Below are 11,899 nucleotides of genomic sequence, written 5' to 3' on the forward strand. Positions count from 1 at the left end.
ACTGCGTACTGACCAACACTGTCCTTGGGGTTTTCAGACTGAAATCTTCAAGTTGTATTATTTCATTTTGAATGAAAACTACAGTATCTTCACATAGTTTCTCACTTCCTTCTTTATAGTTAGAAATTGACACCTTGGCACCCTCTTAAAACACTCTGTTTAGCAACTATTTACAGTGTAGGCAAACATTTCAGTTTAAAGTTGCTGGGTGTTATACAGTACACAAATAAAAACTGTCTCATCCTCAAAGATCTTACAGTCTGAAAGATAAGAAGATGAAAGAGTGCTTGGAAAGATGAGTAACTAAGGGGACTGTGGGAGGGATTCACCTCAGTTAAAACATAAAAATCTCTGATCTCCTGAAATCATTTAGTGAATATACGGCTTTTGGTGATGAAACTGTGTATTTTTTGTGTACAACAGGTTTCTAATTAAGAAAAAAATGGTGAAGCTGTTGGCATTTGCTTGTGTCTGGTTTTGTGAAGCCTTTGATAGCACATTGCTGCTAATTGTCCCGACACCCTTAAGATGGCCACTGTGCCACCCTGCTGCAGCCAGTCTCTGCATAAACACTTTCACTGAAGCCATCAGTCAGAGGGAAACACTCACACATGAGCATTCTGACATCCCTTCTCTCGCCATAAAAAACTTGTTGGGTTTTGACCTTGAGAGGAATTAGGGGGAGAGCTTTAGAGGCCACATGTCTTTTGTATATGATAGAAGAATTTTCATTTAAATACAAGAAATTGTTAGGCTTTTTTTTTTTTGCTTGCATATAATTAGGAAAGTTATGAGTCACAAAGTAAACAGAAATACGCGTGATGTAATCAGCATGTGCAACTTCCCAGGATTCAGCTTTGCAAACGTTTCTCCAAACCTATCTATCTTCAGACATCAAACACAGGTTAAATGTAAGGACCTCCTTGTCACAAGGGCACCAGATCTCTGTCTTCCTGGGAAGGAGCAGCTGAGGTGTAGGCTATAACAGCATAGCAGCAGGGTGCTCAGTGCTGCCATATGCCCCTTGCTCATATTTGCCTCTGAGTTTGTAGAAGCAAAGTTTATTGTTACAGGAGACAGCGGGACTGAGCATCAGGTGGCACAAGCTTTTCTAGGGTACAGCTATGGTATGGTGGATGTCCTTAGGTCATAACTTCTTCTTCGTATGTCACCTCCCAGGTACAAAGAAAGGGAAAAGACTGATTCCTCTTTCATTCTTAACGTGGTATAGTACATATCAGAGAGTGCCTCTGTTGGTTTGGGGTTTATACTGGGATAGCTTGTTCTTCAAACAATGATGAGATCAGACTTAGCCCAGATCACACAGACAACAGAGCTAACTTTATCTTAGCAGTGCCAGAAGAGTTCTGATACTAATAGCAATGATGAACTGCAGCTCTTCTTTGCAAAGCATTAGTAAAATGCCACATGCATATGAAATTAGTGACCCCTGGTGTAATGAAGTCATGTTGTTTGTACCTAAAGGCAAAGCATGCCATTGTTTTGTGAATCCAAGTGACACACTTGAAGCAATCTCTGTTTTGATTTCAAGCCAGTGAAAACCAGATTTTCCTTTTTCTCTGTAGCTGAAAGGCTGGAGCAGAAGGCAGCTAATGCTAAGGTAATACTATGCACATTTCGTGTCATATATCTTCAAGAGATGCATTCCAGAGTTTTTCTTTATTTAATCACCCAGAGAAAAATAAGCTGCTACTTATTACAAACTAATTATTTTTTTTTAAGCAGCACAGCTAAAAGATAATCTGTGCTACAGAATTCCTAGTGGCAAAGACATCCAGGATTTTTTACATGTAAAATCATGAAACTGCTGTGATGCTTTTGAAGTTTCAACACACACGTGCGTTTGCTTGAAAACTACTATGCAAGCAATAAACACTCTTGTTTGTGTCTGGTCCTTCAAGAAGCAGCACGAGTAGTTCTGCACTTATCTTCACAAGCTCAGTCCTCAAAAATCTGGTCTAGCTGATAACATTTTTGAAACATGTGTTTATCTCCCAATGCAATTTAAAAAAAATTAAAAATCTGTGGGCTTAGTATCGATTAGTGTCCTCACCAAATATTGTGTTCACAGGTAGAGCACTGAAAAGTTGTACACTGGGAAGAGGCTTAACAAAGACACTTTGAAGGGAAAAAAACCCCAACACTGCCTTTTTCTTTTGCTTTCCTAATTGCTGCAGATGTTGTGTAGTCGTACCTATGGAAAGTTAAATATTATGTCTCTGTAACATTTTTGATCTTCATTAATTATAGCTCAGAAAAGCTTACAAAAAAGCAGCCTGCCTCTTTAACACAAATAAGATTAATTGCATGGTTGTTCAGAAAATGAGCCACTAGTAGTTAAACAAAAAATGTTTGTCTTTAAGCAGCCCTTGGATGATTTTTTTTTTTTTAAAACTGTTACAGGAAATGAAGAGGCTGCCAAATTACCATGCCCGTGAGCCCCACTCTCATTATCAGCCTAAATGAACACACACACCCCGCCACTTTCATCCTCTTCCAGGTCCAAGAAAAAGAAAAAGGAGGTATATATAAAAAAAAAAACAACCTTCCACACAAAGAGGTGTCTCTGAAGTCTGGAATGCACCCTGGCTGTTTGAAGACAAGATTTATACCTGACAGTCTCCTTTAAGCTCATTGTTGAGACTCGCTTGCATTCAAATCAACCGCAGACTGGCTGCTTCAGGTACTTCATCTTACAACAACCGCATCGTCTAAGATAAATGCACCAGGAATTGCTATCACTTTGAGGTGAAAAAAAAAAAAAAGACAAATCAAACTCTTCATGCAGGTAGTGGGTGGAGGGAAAAACAGACAGGCATGAAGGAGTGTGTGTAGTAGGTGTGCCCAGGGAAGGAGACAGGGATAGCCAACAGTCTCAGCACGGGACACAAGTGTGAAATGGGTTTGGCTGTCTGTGTGGGCACCTGTGTTTCGGCAAAGCCTCTCCTTGCCTTCAACAGCCAAGCTGTAGGACCAGGCATGAGACCACCACCACTGCCAGAGAAGTCATAGCATGCTGCCTGCTTGTGAAAAACCAAAAGGAGTTTTTTGACTTGGTGGGAGACAAGATGATAAGGATGACTGTGGCATTAGTTCATGTCATCCCCATGTTTCCCGAACCAAACCTGGTTTCCTCATTTATGGCATATCCATCCTCTCTAAGCAAGGTTGGGTTAGACACTTTCTTTCAGCCTCTTAAATTCCTTTGAAAGAAAACCCGCGGTAGTAAGGACCTAATTTTACACTGAAACCATCTGATGGGAAGCAAACCCATAGAACACTGAGGTATATGAAGCAAATGACAGGAGGAAAAGAAGAGAGTACTCGGAATACTGTCAGGATGTAGAGAGACACAACTGAATATCCCAGAACTCAGGATGCTGAACTCTAGCAGTAGCAGGTGTTACACTAATTACCAAAGACTTTGAAGTGACACAGGCAGAAAATGTCTTAAAGACAGAATAACAGACAGCAATTTGCCAGGATATTTATCGTCTATATTGTTGTATCCTTCAAAGGCCAAATAAAAGTTGGGGTGTAATAATGCCTTTTGTTGTTCAGAACCAGTTAAGGAGCTTTCTTCCAGGGATGAAAAGTTACCATAGCATTTGGAATAATGCTGCATTAATTCATGGCACTCAAAAACATTTGTGAGGAGATATTCTGAAATCACACTGATAGGGAAAAGAAAACACAAAAATAACAGTACAGGTGGTTAATACAAAATTTAAAGTCAGAAAAGCTTGCTGGTTTTAAGCATTTCATAATATCCATCTTTGATCCTGGGACCAGGAAGCAATATGGGATTTGCAGCAAAACTAAGGATCCTTAAGGGCTGTTATAGCATCACAGATTGTCCCTACTATAGGGGAGGACCCATCACCACGTTCTGGATTTTACCCAAGAGAGAGCTCTAGATCTGGTTTTCTGATTCTCTTTTTCAAGCAGTTCAGAGCCAGGCCTTTACAGGGCCTCTTCCAAAATTTCTGGGCTCACAAGGATGTTTGGGATGTTGAGATCTGGGAAAAAAGAGCTGGTTTAATCCATTTCAGGTATAGAGCACTTTCTATATTTAGGCTTTTAAATTATGTTTTATTAAGAATGCAAATTATGAATACTTCTAGGTACCTGCATGCCCCAGCTAGCACATAAACCTCATGCCAATACAAATGTGAATAAAGCAGGTTAAGTTTGTGGCAGATTTAAAATAAGGCAAAAGAGAGGGCTGGAAGAGAGCCTGTACAACATGTTCAACACCTACCCACTAGGATGGGAGAAGAAACATCTACACTTAAGCTGAACTGACACAAGTGAAGCTGCAGCATCAGTCTCAGCTTGGCCACAGGTATCCTGTTCTATTTGAAAGATTTACCATTTATATTTTTTTCCCTGTGGAGTGTTTTGTTATTTGCGTTTTTTTTCCTTGGGCGATGATGTTTTCTATCTGGTGCTAGCAGGAGGTTATAGAGAAATCAGTTTCCTCAACCTGTGACCAATGTATTGAATGTCATGCATGACACCATGGCAGCAGTCACAGGAATCCATTGTGGACACTTTGCCTGAAGCCTCCATAATTTCCAACACCAAGCATCTGAGGAAATAGCATTCAGTATTTCATTCTGACATTTCAGCTCCTGACAGCGCTACAGAATGCTACTTGAACCCAAAGTCAAATGTAATAAATGGAGCACAACCTTGCAAAAAAGAAAAAAGAAGCATAAGCAAGGCCAGTTTATCTTGCCCTATCTTGGAGGGAGCAGCAATAGAGGGAAACAGAAATACGTGGCTCTAGGCAGTTTCTCCATTGCTGCCTGCATGTTAAAATTAACTTACAATTTTCAAGAAGCAGTTAGAGGCACTGTTAGGGCCTCCTGGCCTAATGAGAGACCCAGCAATGAATTAGGCAGCAAATACCCTGGATTCCCCAGAAATTCCTTCTCCAGCCCCCAGAGAGATACCACCTTTCTCCCTGTCTTCCAAACATTTGCTATTTTTGTCCCCATTCAATCTTTTGTCTTGTATTAATTCAGTTTCTCCCCCAACATGCATGCTTTGTGGTGCCAACGACCCCTTCTCTACCTCTCCATTACCCCTCTCACCACAATGCCTCACTTTGTTCCAGCTGGAGAAGAATATTGGTGGAAAGTAGCAGGTACCCCTTCCCCCACGCCCACCCTGTGTTGCTCCTGCAGCCACTGCTCATGTCATCTCTGCTCTTCATACACCTGGGACCCTGAAATGGATTTGAACATTCATTCCTCCCTCCCATGGGCTGCATCCTGATCCCCTGGTCTAACCGGTCCCTTCACGCAGCCGTTTTCCACAGCCATTCAACTCCCCCATATACTGAAGGTGGCAAAGACATGCCAGACCATGCTGTTTCTGCATCTGAATAATCTCACTTGGAGTGAAATCCCAGGCAATTTCCCCTCTCCTGCTTGGGACCCATTGCCACCAGGGCAAAGTGGCATCATGCATCGTCAGCCTTTGCCTACAATGGGATGGGTAATGTCAAAGTCATCTTGCCAAGTGAAATGTAACAACACATGTTTATCACTTGTGAGGGCTGTGAGAGGAGTCCTTTCCTGCCTCCTGGCACATCCATTCCTCTCCAACAGCCCAGTCTACGCAGTCCTCTGGAGTCTCCAGGCCCTGGTCTGGGGTAGCTCTTGGAAGACAGCTTAGGCTGACTAAATACATTGTCCTGTGGGAGCAGTGGAAAAATCACATTTATGGCTGTAGAAATGTATTCTATAGTAAAACTCTATAATAGAAAATAATTTATTTCCTTGAGTGTTCACTTGAAGTAAATGGTTATAGAAACAGCATTTCTGGAAGGTACGACTATTGAGTGCACAAGGACAACTTAGGAACCGTGTTTCTTTTGCAGCTTGTCTAAAATGCCACTCTGTGCAGAGACCTGGGGGCATGTTTTAGTGTTGTGCTTTAAATTGTGAACAGTGAAAGCTAATTCTTCTCCAAAAAAGTATACGAACAGGAAACTTGTATAAAGGACAAAGATTTCAATGGATAGCAAGTGCTTGTGTTCACATGTGCCCTCATGTTGCTTTCAGAGTTATTATTTGGCCACCTTGGTTCTGCCTTCTAAGACATCTCCAAAAACTCATGCACACGCCTAACTGCCAAATGTGTATACTGCATCTTAACTTCAACAGCAAGTGACAGTTAATTAAAACCATGCATTACTGAGAGCTCATCCTTTCATGACAAATGATTCTATTAACAGAAGAGTTATTTTTATGTTATGCTTAATTACATCAAATCTTGACCCACTCGTGTACAACAGAAAGAGTTGCATTTTGTTTGTTAGTAGTAAGCAGTGTGTGTTACTTTTCTTCTGCACTATTGATAGGTAGTGAAAAGTGACCCAAACCCACTTATATATCAATTAAAAGAGTTTCATTTTTGTTATCATGTTATGGCATACTGGGTATGAAAATCTGCAAAAATCTGCCATAAGGCCCACCCATCTCTTGGCACTTGATGATGATGTAAGTTTAAAGCCTTAAGGAAACAAAGACTGAGTTTGCCTGCTTGCAAGGAACCAGTTCTGTACATTTTCCTTGCTCAGACCATTACAAACATAACAAGATCCTCACTTGAATCCCTGAGGACCTGTTTCTCGCCTACACATATATTCTTCTTGAATAGAGAGCTACAAAATGGCTCCTCCTAATTTATGTCCCTAAGAAAACAAACTTTTCCAAATGGGAATAACTTCATCTTCAAAATAGAAAGACCACATTGTACTGGCCCTGCTTGCAAAGCAGCATCAGTAGCTGAAATTAGTGGGCCTATAAAGAGCAAAGTGTATCAGTGCAGTTAGCAATGTCTCCTGAATAAAAACCAGTCTACAATAAAAGTGGTTTATTGAAGTCTACCTTCAGTATTCAGAAAATACTATAATTCCTGTAGACCATTTTTACTTCAAAGCCAGTCAAAAGCCTGGAAATGAAAACCTATGACAACCACATCCATTCCATCTATTACTCCTTCACTGAAGTACTGAAGTTTGCCTCTGTGACATCTTGCTCCTAAATCTCAGATGTGCTCTCTACTTGCACCCTGAATAGCTATTCTTGAACAGATTAAAAAGCATTGTTTCTCTTCTCAGTAAAAACTAAAGGCTTGCATATAGGGTATGGTTAGCACATTTCAGAGTATACGGTTTCCACAGATCAATTTATTAGTGGAGTAATATGACACACTTTGAATAACATGGGACAACATCAAATGCTCCCTCTGTTTAATTTGGAACAGGGAGCTGAACTTCCAGCTCCTGTCTCTCAAGAAAGTGCCAAAACCACAGGGTTATTGGATATTTGCAGGAGGTTTTTTTTTTCTTTTGATTTTTTTTTTAAACTGTGTGTATTTACCCCCATTTTAAGCAAAGCAAATGGTGCTTGTGTGGCCATGATATAATTTCCCACCCATTCCTCCAGCTTACCTGTGCACCCCCAAGCTCCTATTCCCAGCACTCCTGCCCACAGAGACAGTATAAGGAGGAACTCAGGCCCCAAAGACTTCATAGTGCAGGTGGCCAGGTCAGGGCACCTGGTGCACTTCAGCATGGGAGGAGGCTGCCTTGTGAGGCATCGACAAATGCACACGGCAACAAGATGTTTGCAAATGTTCCAGTGGGAAGAGCTTCACTTTGAGCTGCCAATCAGCCATAAGACACTGATTTATCAGAAATCAGCATTCATCTTTGCTGGTGCTCCTGGAGATACCTGCCTCTTAGCCACCCCTGATTTAAACTAGCGTGGGCTAATCTCTGGGACATTTTTCTTAAGAAAGTTCCCTGCTTCAGCAGGGATCAGGCCAGATTCACAACAGGGGCAATGTCATGATGGACTCAGTGCTTTGTGGAAGCCACAGGACCTGGTAGCATCCTTGCCACAGCAAGAGCCTGCGGAGAGCAAGATGCCTCAAACCAGATATCCTCAAAAGCCAACAGATATGCCTCAGATCCTGGCAAGGCTTAAGAAACTGGCAAAGCCCCCCGCAAAATCCTGCCTCTGGAATGCTTCAACAGTTCACTTCTCTTTCACTAAACACAGCGTTACAGCTTCTCCATCAGTTTGCCCTTAATAAAGCCATCATCCATGGGGCAGCACAAGGCTAAACATCTCTGCCTGCCTACAGAAAGGATCCTTCCTTTGTTTGAACACCAGTTTGGAGATCAGCCTTGCTGGCTGCGGGGAGGCTGGGTGGGGTCCACAGAGAGGGAACAGCCCTGAGCCCCCAGACCGGCAGCATGGGCTGTCCACCTCACAGGGCTGTCCTGAGCTCATGGGACACTTTCACAGGGCTGTCCAGCTCCCTCCTCTTGACACCTTTCTGCTTTGCATGAGGAAGTTTTTTTCATTTTCACTCAGACACATGACTCCTAAATCTAGTGACTGGGGCACCACCTGGGACAGCGTTTGGAAACTCAGCTCCAGTTCTCACTCTGACAAAAATTTAAATATCTTAAACTGCGTACTCCCCAGAGCCCACATCTTCACATACCCTTGCAAGTACCCAAGATCTCCCACCTGAGTTTCCTAAGCATGGACTAAATGTGAGACTGGCCATTCTCATTGGCAGGACTTAGATGTGGTGTGTGGGTCTGTTCATCCAGCACAGGCCAGGCCAGGTAAAGCATGTCCAGAAGCACGCGTTCAGGCATGCAAGGAACTCGGTTGATGCAAACGTGGGTGTTAAGGAATGTAGGTACCTCTGCGGTGAAGGGGCAGGTGAGCGAAATTTCTTAGCATCTAAATTTTAGACTTAGTTTGTGAAGTGACAGGTCTGCTAGACACCCAAGTTCCTCTATAGGATTAAATCCATCAACATGATCTAATAGAAAGTATCTAGTTCCCACCTCAGAATGTGCCCGAATCAAACATTCAGAATGGCTGATGTTTTATGCACTTTTCATACCCTCATTGCTAATTGCTCTTCTGTGATTAAGGAAAAATACTTCATCTGTATATATGAGAAAGGCTGAAAACCCCAGATGAAAAATATTGCAAAGTTAAACACAACTGTTTATGTACTTTCATCTATTCTGCAAAAATGGACTAAGCTAAGCAAAGATGTGCAACACTTGTTAAATTAATCCAAATAGCATCAGTAATGAAAGGGAAAATACCACAGATTGCAGCTTTACTTCATGTATTTCTGCGGAACTTGAGCTGTAAGCACTGCCTTTGCACTTGGCTTTGCAAGGGAAAAAGCAGAGGCTTTTCTCTTTCTTTCATTTTGATTAAATTAATACAGTTTTGGCAGCTCATGCAGTAATTGAACCTTTTCTTTAAATTTTTGTCCACTTCAGTCACAGGCACTGGCAACAGCAAATAAAAGCACAACATCCACAGTACGTTAAGAGAAATGGCAAAACCACTCATGACATCAGGACTAAGGGAGTATCTCAGATATTCTGACTCAAGTCTTTCCACCAAACTTGTTTTAAAACGAATGAAGAGAAAGTTCTGAAGGAACAAAACAAATCCAGATACCATGCTTCTGTGTTTTAGAATTCCAGAAGAAAAAAACATGTGCACATACAAAACAATTACTTACTTTAAGTGGTAAACACATACATCCTTCCACCACTTCTTTTCTTACTTTTTGCAACACATATTTTAAGAAATAACTTTGCCACACTTCTTATGTGCATTTCTGAAATTCTTCAGGGATGCTTGTATAATTAGGAAGAACTTACTGAATTAATAAGTAAGAGTTCTTTGGAAAAACATAAAAATAATGTGAGACGCACACCCAAGGCTGTGCTGTGGGCGAGCAATGCACGGAGTTGAATTCTACTACAAAATTTTGCTGAAAGCAAGCGTTCCCTCCCAAAGCCGACAGTGGCTCTACCAGCTGTAAGCCCATCACTTTGCAGTCACAGACTCTACACTGATGCTGTACAAAGCCTTTTGAGCCGCTACAAACCACAACAAGTTCAAAATCTGACTCATGTCTAGAACTTTGACTTGCTAGCTGTTACTAGCTTAGTCATTGCCAGCAGCCCTACATGCATCTGCTAATCCTGCCGTATCCTCAGCACCGTTCCCTCCTGTGGGAAAGCCCTGGTTAGTCAGCCTTGCAGAAACGTAGGGTATTGTGATATTTCTCTTACCATTGTGCTGCTTTGTTCTTCTTGCATTCCCATCTTAATGATGGCGAGAGCTGTTGGCCTTCCACACTTTCTTTGTGCCTATGTAAATTCAGTGTTTGATGCCGAAGAGGTGGAGACAATTTCTAAGTTAAGGGGCAGGTGTGAGTGAAAGGAGCAACCCAACAGCCAAACTATTTGAAAAAAGAAACCTTTAATGTCTCATTAGCTCAGCACTTGAAAAAAAAACCCTCATAACTTGCCTTGAAAACTGGAAAAACAGGGTGTCTAGCTATAATTTAAGACATTAATAACAAGAAGATATTGCAGTTCCCTGACATACTTTGGCTTTTGCACGGTGAAATGCTATCTTAAAACTAGGTCTGATTATCAGTACCTGAAACATTATCAGCGACAAAGGAATTACAGAAAGGTTGATCCATTTCTTATTCGCTAGTCAAAATTTCAACATACTTGGAGAAAAGAGCCCAGTCTAAACTTTAGAACACACCTGAAAGAATTGTTCTTTTGCTTTGTTGAACAGATACTGATAAGTGTTTTAGCCTGATCAGAAATCTGATCATGATTATAGCACTATAACAACGTTACAGGACTGAGTATGGTTTGCAGAGTTATTCAGTGGCCACCATGAGCACTCCTAAAATTGCAGCCTTGGGATCTGACATCACAATTAACAATTAAATTTTCAGCAAAAAGTATTTCTCACTGGTGAGTAGGTACTGTTTCAGTTTGGGTGCCTCCTTTTCAGCACATAAAACACAACAAAGCAAGAACAAATACACTTACGGCAATATTCCATTAGGGAATACTGCCAGAGGGCAATATGAGCCATCTGAATTCCCATGACTTATTTTTATTTCCCTGGTCCAGAAAAGACTTTCAAGCATGGGAGCTGAAGTTTTAGAACAAGTAGATTACTCGCCTTCTGTGGGAGAACTAGCCTATTTGAAGTCATGTGTGTGCTTATAAGCTCTGTTGTGTAAGTCACAATATGCAGATAACAGTCATATACACGCTCCTCTGCACAACAATCTTAACATCCATCATGGAAATTTCAACTAGAAATTTCCTACTGGACTTCTTCCTTCTGCTGAAATACTCCACTTTCTATGTAGCTGCCTCATCTAGAAAATTTTTATGATGCTAGTAAATAGATGGGTGAATGCAAGCATTCTGTTCCTTGCGCCTTCAAAGCTATCACATAAAGATAACAGTGTTTTCTTTTAATCTTTTTTTCATTATGGAATATCATGCTTACAACAATCCTGCTTTGCTACAGATGGTTTCCTGTTGTTTCTGCCAAATGTGAAATAGCTATAAAACTTGAAAAGGTTTTGATGCTGTCACTGCATGAAAAATTGCATCTATGAGGGAAAATTAAACATGAGCCTTAGCCTTTAATTGCTTTAATCTTACTTAGTAAGTGAACTTTTTTTACCCCAACCCCCAACTCAAAGCTTCCGATAACATCACCTGAAGGGAAAATATAGCTATGTATTTTAGTCAAGTAGAAAGCTTTCATTAACAAAAACAAAAAAGAGGAAGGGGAAGTAGATAATTCTCATGTCCAGACCAACCAAACAGCCACTAACTCCAGCTAACAAGAGCAGTGCCTTTGGCTTAGATTTATGAAATATGTAAAGTCACTTCTGTTAGAAGACAGTGAAGTTCCTGTTTTCAGTGCTATAATAAGGAAATTTGTCATTTTAGCAGACAAATTACTAGAAAATGGCT

The 11,899-nt window shown here is 41.1% G+C and overlaps 1 protein-coding gene across 2 annotated transcripts in view; it reads right to left on the minus strand.

Annotated features, from left to right (window-relative positions):
• Positions 1–10,209, minus strand: part of EDAR (ectodysplasin A receptor) — a 63,498-nt gene extending 53,289 nt beyond the window's left edge. Inside the window, exon 1 of one of the 2 annotated variants that reach the window (XM_069877407.1) lies at positions 10,169–10,209. In XM_069877407.1, the coding sequence (XP_069733508.1) occupies positions 10,169–10,201 (33 nt within the window). In that variant the 5' untranslated portion in view covers positions 10,202–10,209. The remainder of the gene's footprint in view (positions 1–10,168) is intronic. The other variant, XM_069877399.1, reaches the window with a different exon arrangement.
• Between the last annotated feature and the right edge of the window lie 1,690 nt (positions 10,210–11,899).

Source organism: Phaenicophaeus curvirostris, chromosome 1 (assembly GCF_032191515.1).
Source record: "Phaenicophaeus curvirostris isolate KB17595 chromosome 1, BPBGC_Pcur_1.0, whole genome shotgun sequence".
Taxonomy (NCBI): Eukaryota; Metazoa; Chordata; class Aves; order Cuculiformes; family Cuculidae; genus Phaenicophaeus; species Phaenicophaeus curvirostris.